Here is a 20,210-nt window from a genome sequence, read left to right on the forward strand (position 1 = left end):
CAGTTAAAGTAATGTATAATTTAATGTAGTGTTAATTTTAAATATATTGCATGCTGGAAATAGACAAAATAAGTATGAAATAGCTTGAAGCAGGCAAAATACTTGAAGGAAATTTTTGTCAGTTGGTGTAAAGGGCTTTTAGGGTTGATTCTTTTATCATATTTTGAAAAACATGATAAGCCTTATGATCACTTAGAGGTCTAGCTTTGAACTGATGCCATTTGTTCCATGTTTTTTCCCCAATTATGACATAATTCAATGCTGTTCTGTTCTAGAAATGTTTTTTGAGATAACTTGAGTGTTTCAAACTGTTGAAATCATTTATAGAAATTCACAGCATAAACAAACTTGTATTGATGTTTCCTTGCATCAACTTCATGAAGTTTCTAATTGTTTTGTTTCGCTTAACAGAGTAAAAAAGCGAGACATAGGTATGCTGTTTTTGACAGCAGTGACTGCAGTGGCTGTGTCAACAATGTATTAGTTTGTGATTAGGTCTTTTACATGTATCAGTTTTTGATAAGGTAAATTTATGGGGAACCACTTGTGGTAGGTCAATGATATTTGGTATGCAGTTTTATAAGCATTGGCATGTCTCATTTTCATGGAGATTTTTCGACACCGCCCCCTTACAAATGCCTTAGTCTTGGTCTATTGACTATTGAAAATTTTGCTTAAGTTAACATGTATTAGTTTGTGATTAGGTCAGTTAAAGGGGAATCATTAGTGGTAGGCCAATTTTAATTGGTATTCAGTTGTATAAAAATTGACACATTCATTTCCATGGAGAATATTTGGCCACGTCCCCTCATTCATGGTCTATCGACTTAAAACTTGCTTAGTTTAAATGTATTAATTTGTGATTGCGATCAGTTTAAGATGAACTGCTAATGTTAATTCAATGATATTTGGTATGCAAATTTATTGGAATTTTTAAGTATCGTTTTCATGGAGATTTTATAGCTCCCACCCTCTTCATGGTTCATTGACTTTGTAACTTCTACATAGTTTGCAAGTAAATGGTTGTGTTTAGGTTTGTTTAAAGGGAACAACTTATAATAAGTCAATGATATTTGGTATGCAGTTGTATTAGGATTGGCACATCTCATTTACATGGAGATTGTTTAGCCCTGTAACTCAGTCATGGTTCGTTGACTTTGAATATTTGCCTAACTTATATAACATGTTAAGTATTGCTATTTTAATGTCAACGTTTGCATATTAATCAAAATTATAAAAAAACACGACATATCTCTGTGATAACAGTTTATTTCTTCAAATATTCAAGAACTATTTATGGAATTCAACAGTTTTAATTTAAATGATATTAATTACTTATTATAAAACAGTAAATTTCTCAGGAATCATTAATGTTTTTTTTTCGATTTTGAAGAGGAAATAAAAACAGATTAGTTTAAAGCTTATACTAATTTACAAGTGTTTCCAGATTCATCTTTTCTCAAATGACAAAATCATTGAATATTTTTAATTCTAGTAACTCTTAAAGTGTTTGAATATATACCTTATAATAGTTTTGCTCTTTCAATATTTAGCATACAATCATTTTGCATTTTACAATTAAGTGTTTAAATGTGTTGACAACACATTTACGCATGCATATTACATCTTGTCATCATGAAATATGGAATGATAAAAATAATGTCAATGGTAATAAATTAAATTATAGATTGTTTAAAACTTGTATTGGTACAGAGCCTTATGTAAGGGATTTTCATTAATAGATGCCACCGACATATTTTGTCACTTTTCGGAGCTGGTTCATTACAACTTAAAGTTGAAACAGGTCAATATGCTAGACCACAAAAACCTCTATAAGACCGTTTTATGTATTTTTTGTGAAAGTAGCAAAATTGAAGATGAAAAACACTTTCTTTTTAAATGTTGTTATTACTCTGATATCAGACATGAATGCCAAAGCCTGTCTTTTAAATGTTGATTTTGAGTATTTATGAGATATTTTAAAACTTGGTTATCTTATGTGTAATGAGAATATGGTTCCTCTTTTAGCCAGTTCATTCTATGTTTTTTACCGCAGAAAAACATGTCATCTAGAAATTATGCATGTTGTTTGTTTTGTTTTTTTTATTTACGAAATACTTTTTAAATATAAAAAAGTTGTCCTTTTATGCATGTATTACTGTGAAAGTACTTTTATTCGTGTGAAACCAATTTTCGTGGATGATGTTATCCACGAATTTAAGTGTCCAACGAAATAAAACAATCATTGTCCAAATCAAGACATGGAAAGATCCCCATTGGTAGGTTTGACTATAGTCCAAATAATTATGACGTCTGGCAAGGCTATTTTAATTTTTTTTCTGGGACGCCGTCGTAGCAAGGCTATAGCCTTGCCAGACATCATAATTATTTGGACTAGTTTGACTACTGATATGATCGAGATAATATCTTGAATAACACCAAATCTGAGAATACTTTAATAGCAGTCACAGAACTACAACCGCATGCAGGATTATACCCATTGAATCTTTAATAACCTAAACTGTACAACTTTTGATCTTTTATTTCTCTTAAAAATATTTTTGATCGATGAAAGTCAGATTTCCGGTATTGATATGCTAGTATGATAAAGTGTTCATTTTATATCCTCATAGTTCTCATACATATGGAAAATTATAATTTTATGCTGGGCTTGATTTTGATAAGAATTATTTGACAATTCAAGATATGTTTATAGCATTTATTTCTGTTACTGTTTTCTTTATATGACATGGTTATGGCCTAATTAACACCTTTGATGGTCTTTAATCTGTTGATCACTTTATCATGGGTTAATTAGTGTTATCACTATGATTTACACGGGTCAATGTCAACTTTGCAATTTCCTCAATCCAAACTATTTGTAACCTTCATTTCTAAAGGCTAATTTTTCAATTTTGTTTTTTTTAAAACTAAAATCCACGAATTTGAAAACCAACCAACATGTAAATATTGCTCAAACCACGAAAATTGATACCCACGAATTAAAGTACTTTCACAGTAGATGTTTATTTTGATGATAGTTTAATTTTCAGCTGGCATCCTTTTACTAAATGTTCAGTTCTTATGACTTTATGTGTATATATATAAAGATACTGTAAGGGATGGTGTCATATATAACAAAATTTGCCCTTTAAGTGACGTTAGAATGCTTGGTAATGTCAACAGACATCTTAAGGTGGTTGAACACCTTGGCTAAAATTAATTTGGCTTGTTTAATTTTCTTAAAATTTTGACAAAATATTTACTTAATTGACCCTGTGAAAAAATATATAAATTTCAAAAAACTTGAAACCAATCACTTTCTCGTAAAAAAATTGGTTGGATATATAGCAGTTTCACGTAAAACAAGGAATTATTTGAATCTGGAAAAATAACCCAACTAAAGAGGGTTAGCCATGGGTGCATGGCTATGGTTGATTTTACTTTCACTAATATTAATTGGTAAAAAAATTAGGACATTAATTTTTTTCTAGTTTAGTAAAAAGTTGTTTATTTGATATTTTGTTTACAGAAAAGTTGCTGATTCAGTATTGAAATTTGCAAGGGGCATAGCATTTATTACATCAGATCCAAGCTGGATGTTCTGTGTTCCTGCTATTCATTCAATGTTCAAGTATAGTTTTCCATTTGAAAGTGCACCACCAAAAGTAGACCATGCTGAATCAACACCATTTTGGTGGGGTGTTAGTGACTTTAATGGTGATCATGAATATTTTAAAGGGAAAACATTTTGGGACAGGTAAACATCTTAAATGTAGCTATATATAGTGTCATCAGTTCAAGGTTGATTGAGAGTTGTCACTCACTGCTCATGATTAATAATCATATGATTCTCAACACATTAAAAACTAAAACTGGTAGGTAAAACTTGGTTTACTGCACCACTTTTATTGAAAAGTTCCTGTAAAAGTCTACTAAAACATGAAACCACAGATATTGTTCCCATAGGATGAGAATGACAACAAATTGAATTATCTATGATTATCGCTATTTTGTGCATTTTTTCATTGAGGGATCTTTTTTTGTGATAATTATATTATGGTATACAAATGTCCAGCGTAAACATGTCGCACCGTAACTTGAGAACGACTCGTCAAAATTTCATGAAACTTAATACAGTTGTTCCTTATAATTATCAAACAATCTGTATACTTTTTGGTGAAAATAAGATTCAAACTTTTTGAGGTACGGGACTTTGTAACTAAAATAGGGGTGGTTTTATTTTTCACATGTCGCGCTATATCTCAGAAACAATTTATGATTATTGCTTAAAACTTTACACACTTCTTAGTTATATTAATCTAGAGATCTGTATTATTTTTGGTGATGATTCATAAATCTATTTTTGAGTTAGGCCAATTAAAATTAATTGATAGATTTTCATCCCCGCCCGCCCCTCTGAAATCGCCCCGCCCCGATTTTTTTTATTTTTAAAAATTTACGATTTCCGGATTTTGTTCATTTCCGTTTCCGGTAAACGTCAAACATTTCGTTTCATGCAAAACTTCCTGTTTCAAATTTCGGTTTTCGTATTTCTTCCGAGTAATTTAAAATGATTCTGCAGCTCTATGGTGACAAATCATCTACCGAGAATAGAGATTGATTACGAGAAGGGCATGGAATACTCGGGATTCAAGTAATATGCTGTGTCCAAGAACGCAAATTGCGGCATGACACACATTTCTGTGATTAGAACCGTTGATTATTTTATTGATAAAATGACTTTGTGTCAGGAATTTTTGACTATGAATTATATCGAAAGAGCAAGAATCGTGGAACACATTAGTACAAATATAACTGGATTAAACCAATTGACACAAGCACGAACTTGTTAGATTTATGACAGTATATTGAGTTCAAAAAGTCAGCAAACATACACTTAGATTTACCCATGGCTATTGTTTTTTTGTTTACAAAAAGCAAACACTTTCTGTCCCAATACCCTCAATAGAGTCATTAAACAACTTCTTTTTTGTTTAGTTCATGTTTTACATATTAATTATATTTGCATCAGGCTATAAGAAGAATCATAAAAGCACCAACCCTATTATTTTCAAAACTGTTTGAGTTTTCATTTTATTCTGTACTCATAATTCTTGTGTTGCATACCAATGCATATTTGTTCCATTTTATGGAGACAAAAAAACATAAATTTGGTGAAGGAAGTCCAACTGAAGAGAGCATTTCTCGTATGTTTATGCCGTTTACTAAAAATAGGTTGCTAAAGCAGCAATTACATGTAGAACCGTGAGTGATTGTCAACACTAGATTTTTATTTAAGATTTGAAAAATTATGTACGATTCCTTATAAATACATGTATATACATGATATAAGCTTATTATTACACTTGGGTATATGAAGAACACGTCACAAGAGGGTTTCATAAGAAATAAAAAATAAAAAATAAAATCCTCCCACCCGCCCCATTTTTTTCAAAAATTTGGATGAAAATCTACTAATTAATTTTAGTTGGCCTTATTGAGTATTTTGTAAAAAAGTTGTAAAAAAGGGGGATGGGGTTTTTACATGTCGCGCCATATCTCAAACACGATTTATGATTATTGCTTAAAACCTTACACACTTATAAGTTGTATTATCCTAAAAATCGGTACACTTTTTGGTTTTGATTAAAAATTTTATTGTAGAAATATTGAGTTTTTTGGTTCACATGTCACACTGTATCTCAGAAACAATTTATGATTATTGTTTAAAACTTCACACACTTCTTAGTTATATTTATCTGTATACTTTTTGGTGATGATTCAAAATTTATTTTAGAAATATTGAGTTTTTTGTTAAAAAGGATGGTTTTTCACATGTCATGCTGTATCTCAGAAACTATTTATGATTATTGCACACAAGATGACGGTTATATCATGTGCTCATGGCGCAGTTGTTTATTTTTCATATCATGCTACTTGCTTGAGATGGAAAATTATTGCCAGAAACTAAGGACGCACATAGAGTTACTAATGAAATTGACCTGAAATTGACAAGGTCGTCATAGGTAAAATAGCCATAAACAGATTTTCATTGGTCATCTCAACTTGATTGCTTTTCTCATTGAGATGATCAACGATAATCTATAAATATTATATATCTCCCCAAAATTTTTGAGATACAGCTGTATTTACAAAAGTGCAACCTACAATTTACGATGTTTTTAAGGTGTTAGAATTGAGAAATATTGTGTTTTTGCAGGCCAAAGGATGAGATATTAGAGAAACTGAAACCCTACTTTGAAGTTGATTATCTACTTCCAAGGACATTATTGGCATCATTGAAGCTGGAGCAGATACACAGTGTTGTCACAACTCATTACATTTCTCCTGAAATATCACTGGCATCATCTATTTATTACTTGAAAAAAGATGCAGATCTTGTAAGCATAGTTCCAAGACCACAATTGTCGTCCCTTGATTTTCGTTGTTCACGAATATAGTCCCTAGTGTTGACAGTGGGCTACTTGCCATTAATTTTTATACCCCTTCCAAATTTATTTCTCCATGTTTAATGTTTCAAATTGCAAGAAGGGGGGGGGGGGGTGAAATTACACTGTAAAAAATTTGGGTCCAGAATTTTAAAAGAAAGTATTAATTTGGTCCAGCTGAAAAAGGTTAAAAATTAGCACTTCGGAACCTGTCAAAAGATTTCAAGACGCCCCAAACATAAAATTGTCCATATTTTGAGTTAGAGTCGATGAAGTTTTCTATAATTTTGATATAATTTGTCCCAAAAGTAGTACAAGACACTGTAAAAATTTCTTTGAGAAATCGCAGGTGGGATTTTTTTTATTTTTATTTATGTTCTAAAAGAAATGCACTATGAAATAATTGTGGTCTCAGACCATATGAGAAAGTTTTGAATATAACATAAACTGGAAAATTTTATGATAATTCCAATAAAGATAATTATCTTTTTCCTGATGGTATAATTTTTTAAATGATATCTGTTTTATAAGGAATCCATCAACTGCAAAATTTCCTTATTTTTTATATGGACACCATTACGGTATAGGAAATAGAACATTGGGAGTAATGCAGGCAAAATGCTAGTTTTTTAAAGTTTCTTTATATTTATAAATCATTTCTAGCTGGTAAGTGAAATTACCTTGGATATTTTTTAATGAGATTAAACTTTTTTGTTCAGGTTTTATGATAGCTCTTTGTTTTCAGAGGTATGAAAGGTCTTTAGTGGGTATATCAATTGATGAAATGAAAAAAAATATATGTAACACTCAGAAACGTGTCCTTCCCCCCGTCTGTGTCTGATACTCCCAAACGTGTCCATATCGACGTCACTGAACTGCAAAACATGTCTAGTTGTAAAAAGGGCGTCAAAGCGTGTCATTTGTATTATTTAAACGCCTAATGGTGTCCATTTTTTAATAAACACCCAAACGTGCCCAATCCCCCAAACTTGTCCTATAATATAAAGTGAACTAAAAGATTGTAACACTGATATTCCGTAAAAATAAAACTGTCCTTTTCCACTCAAAAAAAAATATAATTAAATTCCGAGTTACGATTAGTGTAGATACCTAAAAACCGTAAAGTGTAAATTCTTATAACTGTACACAATTCATTTAGGCCTAATCCCAAATTCCTGGAATAATTAAGGTACAATCCAAGAGTTCCGACAAATATTCTTCTGCATCTCATTATATAACTTATCCAAAGTATGTTGTCGTCCTGTCCATGCATGAAATATTTGCCACTGGACGTAATGTCTCTTGTTTGCGTGTATTTAAGTGATGCTCGAAACTAAAAGTTCATAATAAGTTCATAATAAAAACCCTTACTACCAGTTTATAATTTTTAGAGCTTTTTTTCCATTTTTTTGAGAGAATCAAATAGTTTCTTTGTGAAGTTTTTAAAAAAATCGGTCTTTACTGGCTCTTTAGATTTTAAAGTTTAACTAAGGTTTATCCCAAATAATTGTAAACAAATTTAGGCCCATTCCGGTTTGATAATAAAACTTATGTATAGTATTTATTGTTAATATGATATCGTTCAAATAATGCATGAAATATTTGGCACTGGACTTATGACTCTTGTTTGTATGTCTTCACTTTAGTAGTGATGCTGGAAATCTAAAATTTATTAAAATACCTGATAACCAGTTTATGATTTGAATATTCATTTAAAATCCTACCGTGCAGTATTCACGGATTACAGCTGATTTCCTAATGCTTGCAAAATAAAACTTTGTTTGGCTTGCTTGCTTTGTTTGTGTAATTGTTAATACAAGCTTTGTAAATAAGACTGACATCTTTAAACAATATGTATAGGCATAGTTTAACCTGAATATATTATATTTGAATTTAATTTGGTGTTATCCTATGGTAAACGCTTAATCCAACTGAACTAGAATTGTTTGTACATGTTTGTGCGCTCTAAACGAGCATAATACTTGCAACTGGACTATAAGCAATTTCAGTCAAAAGTCGATTTATATGTTACAGATTAAATTTGCAATAACAACCGGCATTGAACCAACTAATACTAATAAATGATCATTTTATCAACTGTGTCCCCAATTATAGAATTGCCGTAAACGTTATTGATTTTATTCATGTATTAGCGCTAAAAGACGTGAGATGTCCTGACGTTAAATAGTGGGCACGTTTTGGAGAATAACAATTATCTGACACGTTTGGGGGTTATAAAATCAGACACGTTTGGGGAATATTGGATATTACGGACATGTTTAGGGAGAATAGACACGTTTGGGGGAATCGGACACGTTTGGGAGAATCGGACACGTTTGGGGGACAGGACACGTTTGGGAGTGTTACATATATATTCACACTGCTGTCCTGTTTGAAACCTGATGAGTGATTATAGAGTTTTGAATTTCTGTTTGTAGGGATTTATTAAGAAGATAATTCAGCATGTGGCAAAGCAGTGTTATGATGATAGTCCAGATATGTAAGTGGCTTGTATCCATGATGTCTTTGAAGGGGGTTATTTTAGGTCATGACAGTTTGGCTTAATTCTAAAATCTTGACTAGCTTATATATATCAATTCTATGATAATCGTAGAATTGATATATATATAAGCTAGTCAAGATTACACTGAATGCAATCATTGCATTCAGTGTAATACAATATTTATCCACTAAGGACAGATAGATTTTCGAATTTCAAATTTAAATATTGATGGTGGATAAATATGACGTATTGCACAAGGTTTGGTGGTGGAATCTTTTGAATGATTTTTAGATGATATGCAGACAATATAAACATTCTTTTTGAACGACCTTGCAAAGAGATGTGTTCTTTCTTATATATATAATGTGGCATCATGAGGAGGTGGTGAGGGGCTCAATTTGCAACAGCATAGTGTATTGCACAAAAGCAAAAAATTGAATATAAATTCAAATCATATAATCAATTTTAAGTTCTTTAACTACAGTTATTCTGGTTCAGAAACCTCTTATGTGTCAAATACTCAATTACAATACAAATTCAGACCTGTGTCAAGCGTAAATATTGTGTCCATTTTGGTCCAACTTTTCAGGGTTGGACATCTGCGGTCGTATACAGCTGCACTCGGCAAAGCAAAGATTGCATGAAATTAAACTCTTTTTGACAGAGAGGACTAAATGAAAAACAATAAGAATTTGTGATATAATATAAAACCTTTAAGAAGAACATTTTTTTAAGCGACTTTTGTCGCAGAAAGCTCGACATAGGAATAGTGATGTGGAGCTAAGGCGACAGCGGCATTAGTTAACTTCTTAAAAAGCTTTATATTTAAGAAGGTGGAAGACCTGGATGCTTTATACTTTGTATATGGACGCCTCATGTTACAAAGTTTCTGTCAGTCACATGTCCAATGTCCTTGACCTCATTTCATGATTCATAGAGAACTTGAAAAAAAAGATTTTTTGTAATGTTAAATTCTCTCTTATTATAAGTAATAGGATAACTATATTTGGTATGTGCATACCTTGCAAGGTCCTCACGCCCGTCAGACAGTTTTCACTTGACCTCAACCTCATTTCATGGATCAGTGAACAAGATTAAGTTTTGAAGGTCAAGTCCATATCTCAGATACTATAAGCAATAGGTCTAGTATATTCGGTGTATGGAAGGACTGTTAGGTGTACATGTCCAACTGGTAGGTGTCATCTGACCTTAACCTCTCATTGTTCAGTGGTCAAAGTTAAGTTATTGAGTTTTGGTCTTTTTTTCTAATACTATATGCAATAGGTCAACTAAATTTGGTGTATGGAAATATTTTATGATCTATATATCAGTCGTGCAGGTTTTATTTGACCTTGACCTCATTTTCACGGTACATTGCTCAGTGTTACGATTTTGTGTTTTGATCTGTTTTTCTTAAACTATGAGCAATAGGTCAACTATATTTGTTGTATATGGAAGAATTATTAGCTCACAGTACATGCCTGCTTGGCATGGTTTATCTGAACTTGACCTCATTTTCATGGTTCATTGGTCAATGTTTAGTTTTCTTGGTTAATGTTAAGTTTATGTGACAGTTGTAATTAAGCTTTATATTTAGGACTATCAACATGAAATCTATGATTAATAAAGAAGGCAAGACATTTAGTGTGTGCACTCTTGTTTCTCTATTTTGTTTTTAAAAGTTATGATAATTTTTCCCTTTCATTACAGGTCCTCAAATTGTTTGATTAAGTGGTTTAGGATGTATAAGATTGCAGCTGACCTTCTTGCAGAAAGTTTAAAATACCATCAAAGTGGAAATCAAGAAGTTCATCTGTTAGCAGCAGAGGTGTTTTTGACAGCTGTTGATAGATTTCATAAAATCCAGGAAAAGCTTGATCCAAACAGAAATGAATATAAAGAACTCGGTATGACCAAGGATGAACATTTAACAAAATTTCATGAATTTAGACTAAAAATAGTTGCATGGTTAGCAGGAGAAAAATTTACATACAAAGAACTAGAATATATGAAGGTAATAAATAATGATAAGAACACATTGTTTAGTTAAAATATATTTTATTTGATTAAATATGCAAAAGAGATTTACTTTGTCTGTTGTATGAAATTACAAAATAAAATTAAAAACCCACAAATTCATATTAAAAATTTGGTGTGAATCTCAAATCATGAATTTGATCTTCACTTTAGTTTATGATGAAATTGGATGATTTGATAAAGGTGTGATATCTGTGACCTATAATTGTTAACTTTTTATACATTGTGACTTGGAGGGAGAGTTGTCTAATTGGCTCATACCACATCTTCTTATTTATAATGATAACAAATCTCAAAACTCTTCAAAATGTATTTTTCAGAAATGGAATGCAGCCTTATCTTTGAAAATTCCAAACGGCAGGATAAAAGACTCTTATATAAAAGAACTAGCAGATAGTTTACGGAGTATCCTTCAAAAGAAGGTAATTATTTAAACTATCACTTTTTATAATTGTTGAATGTGTTAAACCTTCAGATCTAAAGAAATCTACTAAAAAAGAAATAAGTAAGGTTACAGTACATATAAATGTAAGCACCCAATTCACATTTTATAAGTTTGCCTCAACATACATCTGTTTTGTGTGTAAATGTGTAAATTGTAAATGATGGGAGTTGACTTGTGGAGTATTATTAGCCTCAAAGTCCATATAGTTCAATTCTTAGAGAGCCTTGTCGTATGCCACAAAAACCTTCATGTTTGGATTTTTAACTGACATTTTAATCAGATTCACATAATAGAAAAATACAACTTCTCACCAAATTTTCATACTTTTAACCTTAAGTTAATGAAAAAAATCACTGGAGCTAATCAAGCCATTTTTGAAGGGGGTGGGTTCCAACTAAACGTCCCCATTAAATGCATTGATTGTCAAAAAAAAAAAGGTGTTTCTATAACCCCCTGAGCTCCCCCCTCTGAACTGCCTCTGTTCCAATATTATCAAGCTCCTGCATATAAAAGTTTATATTATGTATTATTTCAGGGATCAGAAGAAGAACTGATTGAAATTTACTGTTTACACACTGACTCATTTGAAGGAGTAGTGCAAGAAATTCTCCTTAAAGTTGCTTTAAATGTATGTATGCTCACAGTAGAATTTAGATTTAAAAAAATGTTTTATCTTCAATAAAGACTTGCTGGTTTGGGTATATTGGTTTATTTAATGGAACCACTTCAATATTTTGGTTCATCACATATTTGTTACCAATACATTTGGTTTTACATATGTAATGTAATAACCTCAAAACTGCCGTGGAGCAAAACCGTTATTGTGCCCTGATTCCAAATGACTTGATTTTATTGCTTCCTTTAACGACAATGACTAACAATGACATTGTTAGTACTGAAAATTATGAAAATTTTGCTACAATAGCTACTATTAACAATGTGCAACTAATTTTAATACGACCCCAAAAAAAATTTGGGTTCGTATAATGGTATGATGTCGTCGTCTGTGTCATCTGCGTCGTCAGCATTGTCTGCGTCGTCGTCGTCCGAAGACACTTTGGTTTCCGGATAATAATTATAATAATAATTAGTTTAAGTAAATAGATCTTGATGAAATTTTTTCAGAAGGTTCAATACCACAAAAGGAAGGTTGGGATTTATTTTGGGGATGATGGTCCGAACCGTATAGGAATTAGGGGCCCAAAAGGGGCCAAAACAAGCATTTTTCTAGTTTCAGGATAATAACTTGTTAACCAGTATTTCAATTGCTCTGAAAGTATACTGCAATGTTTAAAATCACAAGTAGAAGGTTTGGATTCCTTTAAAGGGTTATGGGGCCAAAGTTTAGGAATTAAGGGCCAAAAAGGGGCCATTAAAACAAGCATTTTTCTATTTTCTAGACAATACCTTGTGTGTAATTGCATGGATCTCTCTGAAATTGTACCACAATGTACCATATAACAAAGGGGAGGCTGGGATTAAGTTTTGGGTTAATTGCCCAAAATATGTAGGAATTAAGGGCCAAAAAAGGGCCAAAAAGAAGCATGTTTCTAGTTTCCAAACAATCATGACAATAACTTGTGTTTAAGTGTATGGATCTCTCTGAAATCGTACTACAAGGTTCAATATTACAAAGGAAAACATGGGATTGAGTTTAAGGGTTATTGCTCCAAGGGGGGTTTCAATAAATTGGGGGGGGGGGGATTTCAGTTTACCATTTTTTTAAGGGATTTTTTTTTTTTTTTCAACATTTTTCAAATTTCAAATTTTGAAAAGTTTCAATAAGAAATATTCAATTGCACAGTATCGTGCAATAGATGTGTTAGATCTTGAACCACATTAATTTTGTGGCAAAAACTTATATTATGTCAAAAATTTGATCACAATCAAAATTCAGACAGTATCAAGCTTGAATATTGTGACCAAATTTGCCCCAACTGTTCAGGGTTCGACCACTAGGGTCGTATAAAGCTGCGCCCTGCGGAGCACCTGCTTATTGATTAAGCCTCAGTTATGCCAAATTATTGTTTTTGTGTAGTACCATATTGAAAAAAAGGGGTATGTTACAATTAATTTCAATGCAGTACATGAAAAAAAAGTTATGGTAAATGTGATAAATCTGTTTAGATTTTACCTTTTGTAGTTAATCAGAGAGTCATAATTGACGTTTTTTCTCTTTTCTGACGAATTGAAATATGTGATAAATATATTATAACATGTCTTTTCCATACTCAACTGAAGTCTAGGGCAGATATGGAAGTCTCAGGATGATACCAGGGCCAATATGGAAAAGGGCATGTTATAATAATCTATACTTTTTTCATGGAACCATAAAGGATTGGCTGCTAAAGTCATGAATTGATACAGACACTTTCAAAAAGGAAAATGACAGGTTGTTCCAACATTACCCACATGTCAAAATATTCATCTTGTATGACAGTTATGTTAAGTTGATGTTGTTTGGTGTGGATTCCAGATTTTAAGTTTCCAAGTTTTGGGGATTTTTCATTAAAAAAGGGTGATTTCTATTTTTCAGACAATAAGTCAAAAACGCTTTCACCAATTTGCAAGAATTTTTGATGCATTGTTTAAATTTATTGACATGAGCTTTTGATTTATATAAATTTATAAATTTTATGTTTCTAGTTATGTGATTATATTCATAAAAAAGGGGTGATTTTCCAGTTTTCGGACAATGCTTTGACCAGTTATCATGAAACTTTGGTGACTGGTTTATATCTATAAAGATAACCTCCCTTTAGTTTTTCATGAATTTCTGATCACGTTGAGAAGTTATTAAACTTTATTCTTTGAAAAAGAGACTTTCGTATCAAGCTCATGGCACAGCTGTTTATTTATGAAGTTGAAGTTCAATCCTTATGAAACTTGGTACACATGTTTCCTGTGATATTATCTTTCTCATTTTAATGCCAAATTAGATTTTTGACCACAATTTCACTGAACATGGAAAATGATAGTGTGAGTGGGGCATCAGTGTACTATGTACTATAACTTTATGTTTATTAATTTCATTTTAAAATACCAAAACGGCTGGATTGTCATCTCGTATATATTATTTCAGGCAGTAGGCAGGTGTAGTCATTTTAAGTTTAAAAACATTCAAGATGAAAGATGTAACTTACGGTTGGGAGAGCTTCTATCAAATGTGTTTGAAACAAGCTGGGATGTAAAAAAGTTAGAAAACTTCCATGAAGCAGTGGATCATGCCATTACATGGGGACCTTTTCCAACATATATGGAGTTATACTGTAAGTATATAGGTCAGCAGCTCAATGAAATTCTATTCTTTACACTCTAAACTCATTATGGGTTTTTATTGTCTGGAAATATAAGTAAAATTTTTAGGTGTAAATGATAATGTTTTATTAGAATTTTTTTACAATAACTTCTATTTAACTTTCTCACACATTTATTTATCAACTTGAGACATCTTATTTGGAAATAGTGACTTCATAGTTGGGCAAAGAAGGGACCTAACCCATAACTCCTTTATGAAATTGAAAATCTAATTGATCTTTCCTTATATGGGTAATTTTTCAGATTAATTGAGCAAAAATATTCTGTACTTGTAACAACATTGGTTTTTATTACATATAAGACAAATCACATAGTTTCTATCTTAAGATGAAAAGTTTTGCAAATGAATTTCTTTCTTGTCTCAAAATATCCATACTTTGTTGATGGCAATGATGTCAGTACATGTACTTTCAGATTTTTTTTTTTTTTTTACATGGATACATTTTAGTTTTTCACTGATTTTAATCACATAATTTTCAGGTGACAGTCCAAATGTGTTGAGTGATTATTGTCAAGGTTTGCTGGAGAAGTTTAAAGCAATTATACTCGATTTTATTCAACACTTGTTCAAAGGAAATATTGTAATTAAAGATTTGATGAACTTGTCAAATAAATGGAATAGTTTTCAGAAATTACTTATTGCCTTAAAAGTTGATGATACAGATAGCATATTGGCGATTATGAATCTGAGAATAAAAGAGTATGAGACTTTCAAGACAACCTTTCAGACTGTCCAAGAATTTGTTTACTACAGCAAGCATTGCAGAGGTTTGTTGCTATATTCTATACAGTATTTGCTAATTTCACTTTTGAAAAGTCTATCCCATGGAAACTTTGCATATATCATTTGTATTGATATATATATATATATGTAGCTGTTAAAAAAGTTTAATGAAATGAAGGATTTTTAATGTACAAGTTGGCTTATTCACAGCAAATTGTAATTTAACCTCTGAAACCTTACTGACCTAGAAGAGTAGTACTAGTAGTGAAAATTATAAAACATTGACAAGGGGTAAATATCAATGAGACAGCCTTTAAATTGTAAATAATTCCTATAGAGTCACAGTAAGATACTATCCCCTAAAATCATAGCATATTTAGATGTCAGCATATAGTCTTAAATGATAATCAAGTGTCCATACTACTGGTCAAACATTTAAACACCAAGCGTCAGAACAAATTGGGAATTTATGCTACCAAATATCTTCCATACTAAATTGACAAAGATGTAACAACAAATTATATCTTTTGACTTCTACATTAAAGGGGCACTAGCTGTCAAATTCATGGTCATCGATTTGACTCAAATTCTCATGTTTGATTTATAACAATGTAAAACATTTATCCAGACTATCAAAAGTCTAAAATAAACAGTTTACAGAGCATGGGGTAGATACTATATAGGTTCGTTTCGTGTGTATTTTAGTCCAGACGCCATCTAATTAACTATAGATTTGACCTCAGATGACCATATAAGCGATGTTTACATAAATAAAGATATGAATAGATTAAACCAACATGTGCAATTGGATTTTTATAGGTCTGTTTGATTTTATTTTATAGATTAAAAAAAGATGTTTCTCATTGTTTTTAACCGTATAAGAATGATTTTATGTGCATCGAGTTAGTAATCAAATGATTTACCTTAGTTTCACTTTCATTGTTGACATTCTTTTTCTTTAAATAACCAGTACACGTACAATGCATGCGTTGTCAATCTCTAGCTAGGGGTTAAATTGAAGTTCACATGTATACAGATTTAAAGAGGTCGACTCATTCACTTGCAAGTGAATCATTCACTTGCAAGTGAATAACTAATTATCAATGTTTCTTAGCATTATTTGACAAAATTGAACCTTTTTGGCTGCAAAAAGCGAATTGTTATTTCACTATTTCACTTTCATTATTGATTGAACAGAAAAAAATCTAACTTTAGATTTTTTATATATCTCGTAGCTAGTGCCCCTTTAACATAAGCTTTGTTCATTTAGTTTTGCAAGTAGGTAAATATTTTTTATGAACTCATTATGTTATTATGATTACCACAGCTGATGTTGGCCTGTTGGAAACCAAACTCAAAGAATTCAGCAATACAGATATGGTTATTCTCAATACACTTGTTCAGACTAGGAATTTAGAACATTTGAAAGGTGTTGAACATTATAAGCCTGCAGTAATTGTGTTTGAACTAAGTTCTGAAGAATTGGAAATTATTCCTAAAATTCTTACTTGCTGTATCGGATATCTTTTCTTGAAAATTTGGGAAAAGAAGGGAATAGAATTAGAAAAGAAGACTGGAAAACTCCTACCAGTGAATCAAATCTTTGAAAAGGTTTGGCAACCAGCCTTTGAATTATGGACAAGTTTGTGCAACCAGTTGAAAACAGGTGACATGTTATTCTCAGATTTTGAAAAATGGTTCAAAGAAATTGCAGGAAATACCAACAGTTTGAGAAAAGAATTTTTGTATATTGAAAGCTTTGAAAATGGAGAAAATACAAATTGGATCAAAGACAGGCTGTTTCAGATAGATAATCACAGGGATTTGAAAAGCTGTTTGTACGGAGCAGAAGCTATTATGGAGGTAGTGAATGTATATGAACTGAAAGGGAATTTTACTCAGATTCAGGATATTATTGGATTGGTAAGTTTAGTTTAAATATCTTTAATGATCCTACATATGAAAAAGAAGATGTGGTATGATTGCCAATGAGACAACAGTCAGGACCTAGTGTCTGATTAAATTTGCCTTTTTGCTGTAAAAACACATTTTTTAGTCATGTAGAGAAATGCCTTTGTGAACTTGAGGTAGCATATTCACTTTGAATTAGGGATGTTTATTTGATTCCAGGCCAGATCAAACCAAAGATTATAAAACTTGTACTTTTTTATGCCCCTCCTACAATATTAGAGGGGTATCATATATTCTGATCTATGCAACTGTCTGTTAGTCTGTCCATTCGTCTGTCCGTTAATCATTCCTTCATCCGTCTATCTGTCCTGCTTGAGGTTAAAGTTTTTGGTCAAGGTAGTTTTTGATGAAGTTGAAGTCCAGTCCAATCAACTTGAAACTTATTACACATGTTCGCTATGATATGATATTTCTAATTATTATGCCAAATTAGATTTTTGATCCCAATTTTATGGTCAACTGAAAATAGAAAATGATAGTGCGAGTGGGGCATCCATGTGCTATGGACACATTCTTGTTCTTATATGTTATAAGATAGTCATTTTATTATTTAACACAAAATGAAAAACAAAGTTACAAGTGAAACAATATATAATAAGATATCTTTTTAAATGACATTTGGTCTTATTTATCTTTGGATCAGATTTATTTATAATTCTTCTAAAATTGAAACCATCCAGTGGTCTTATGGTAGTGTGTATGCTTCGAGTGGGGTATAACTGCTAAAATACAAGTAAATGAGTTACCATGTGGCAATTACCAGTAAGATCAAAGACTGGTCAAAGTTAGAATTATGTGTCTAAAAAAGGTGACATGTGACCATTTGGACTTATTTTATAGAAAAGCACAATGCATTAGTGAAAACCAATCCATGCATTCATACGCAAAATTAGAATTGACCTTTTGAGAATAGAGTGTGTAATTTCTTATTGAATTCAAACTTTCTTATTTATTTTAATTTTCAATTATTACAGACTGGTGGTGCTGATACTAGCATGAGGAAACTGGATCACAATCTATTAGCTACTTGCTCCATACTTGGGAAAGTTACTAAGGAAAGGGCAGAATGTCTTAAGGCATTTATCAAATGTAAACCACTTGTTGAATGGCTAACAGAATCTATGCCAGGTAACAGTTGTAACTACCTGTACTAGTTGTTTGATAATGACATTCCCATGTATGTCGATAATAACAAGGTTAAAACATTATAAAAATTGATGTATCAGCAATGCCCTTACATGGATACAACACGAAACAGAGAACTTGAAATCTTTGTACTGTTTTGGCAAGCAGCCAATTTAGTGAATTTTATGTTTTAAACTTATTATCAACCAGAGATCAAATGATGAAGAAGCTAGCTACTGTAGATAACTGTACTGCTTCAACAACTAGCAAAACCCATACAGCACAGCAATATATAAATGGCCACAAAATGACAATTTTTAAACAACTCAAATGAGAAACAAAAGGCCTGATTAATGTAAAAAGCCTTAAGTGAAAAACAAATATGATAAACAGCAACAAAAGGCAACTACTGGATTATCATGATTCAACGATTATTTTGGTTAGATATGTTTCATTTAGTCTTATGAAATAACTATTTGTAATTTTTTATTCATAGCTGGTTTGAAGGAGTTGAAAGTATTTGTAGACTTGGCCAGTATATCTGCTGGGGAATTACCCTATGAGATTGCCAAGGTCAATTGTTTACATTCAGCTACCACTGGATATGCACCACTCATCTTTAATTTGGAAAAAGAATGTGATACAAAGATGTTCCTGGAAAAATGTGAGGTTGTGTGGAAGGAACTTGAATCGAACTGTAAACTTCCTGAAAAACTGGTATGTTATGGTATTCTCTTCGGATAATGATGATAGAGCCTGCATGCATGTATACATTTTTGGGATTCATTTTTGGGAATTCAGAGTTAAAGGAATTTAATATCTTCCAGAAATATGCAAATTCTATTATGTTGCACACTAACTACTAACTTGGATAAGCCCTCAGTGATAGGGACATCAATAAGATTGCAGTTACGTGCAAAAATGATATTTAGTAAATAAAAGCAACAGTAGTATACCGCTGTTCAAAACTCATAAATCCATGGACAAAAAACAAAATCCGGGTAACAAACTAAAACTGAGGGAAACGCATTAAATATAAGAGGAGAACAAAGAAAATAAAAATGTAACATACACAGAAACGGACTCAGCATTAGACAAAATCCGATGAGAATAACAAATAAAACATCAAAACCAAATACACAAAATTTGGGATAGAAAAGTAGCGTGACACGTCTTATAGTAATGTTAATTCACACTCAAACACAAGAGAAGACAAACGACACAACGGAAACACAACATTAAAATGTAACACACAGAAACGAACTATAATATAACAATGGCCATATTCCTGACTTTGTACAGGACATTTTGAAAGAAAAAAATGGTGGGTTGAACCTGGTTTTGTGGCATGCCAAACTTCGCACTTTAATGGCAATGTTAAATATAACATTAAAATGACAACATAATATTACAGGACTACAATACAAATAAATAGGAGAACATATTAGACAAAGAAAAACATGAACAAAAGGCATCAGGTTTAAAATTCAATACGCCAGAAACACGCCGTCCACACTTGTAAGATTTACCAGTGACGCCCAGATATAAAAGTTTGGAAGGCAAAACAAGTATAAAGTTGTACAGCACTGAGGATCAAAACACACAAGCCAGTTTAGTCAAATACTGTGGATTCAT

At 31.7% G+C, this 20,210-nt stretch overlaps 1 protein-coding gene across 1 annotated transcript in view; it reads left to right on the forward strand.

The window, feature by feature from the left end:
- Positions 1-11,979: 11,979 nt before the first annotated feature.
- Positions 11,980-20,210, forward strand: part of LOC143081088 (E3 ubiquitin-protein ligase rnf213-alpha-like) — a 105,332-nt gene continuing 97,101 nt past the window's right edge. The window contains exons 1-6 of the mRNA XM_076257324.1: positions 11,980-12,065; positions 14,520-14,706; positions 15,236-15,523; positions 16,807-17,090; positions 18,425-18,578; positions 19,072-19,292. Of these exons, the coding sequence (XP_076113439.1) occupies positions 14,694-14,706; positions 15,236-15,523; positions 16,807-17,090; positions 18,425-18,578; positions 19,072-19,292 (960 nt within the window). The 5' untranslated portion in view covers positions 11,980-12,065; positions 14,520-14,693. The remainder of the gene's footprint in view (positions 12,066-14,519; positions 14,707-15,235; positions 15,524-16,806; positions 17,091-18,424; positions 18,579-19,071; positions 19,293-20,210) is intronic.

The sequence above is a fragment of the Mytilus galloprovincialis genome, chromosome 6 (assembly GCF_965363235.1).
Source record: "Mytilus galloprovincialis chromosome 6, xbMytGall1.hap1.1, whole genome shotgun sequence".
Classification (NCBI taxonomy): Eukaryota; Metazoa; Mollusca; class Bivalvia; order Mytilida; family Mytilidae; genus Mytilus; species Mytilus galloprovincialis.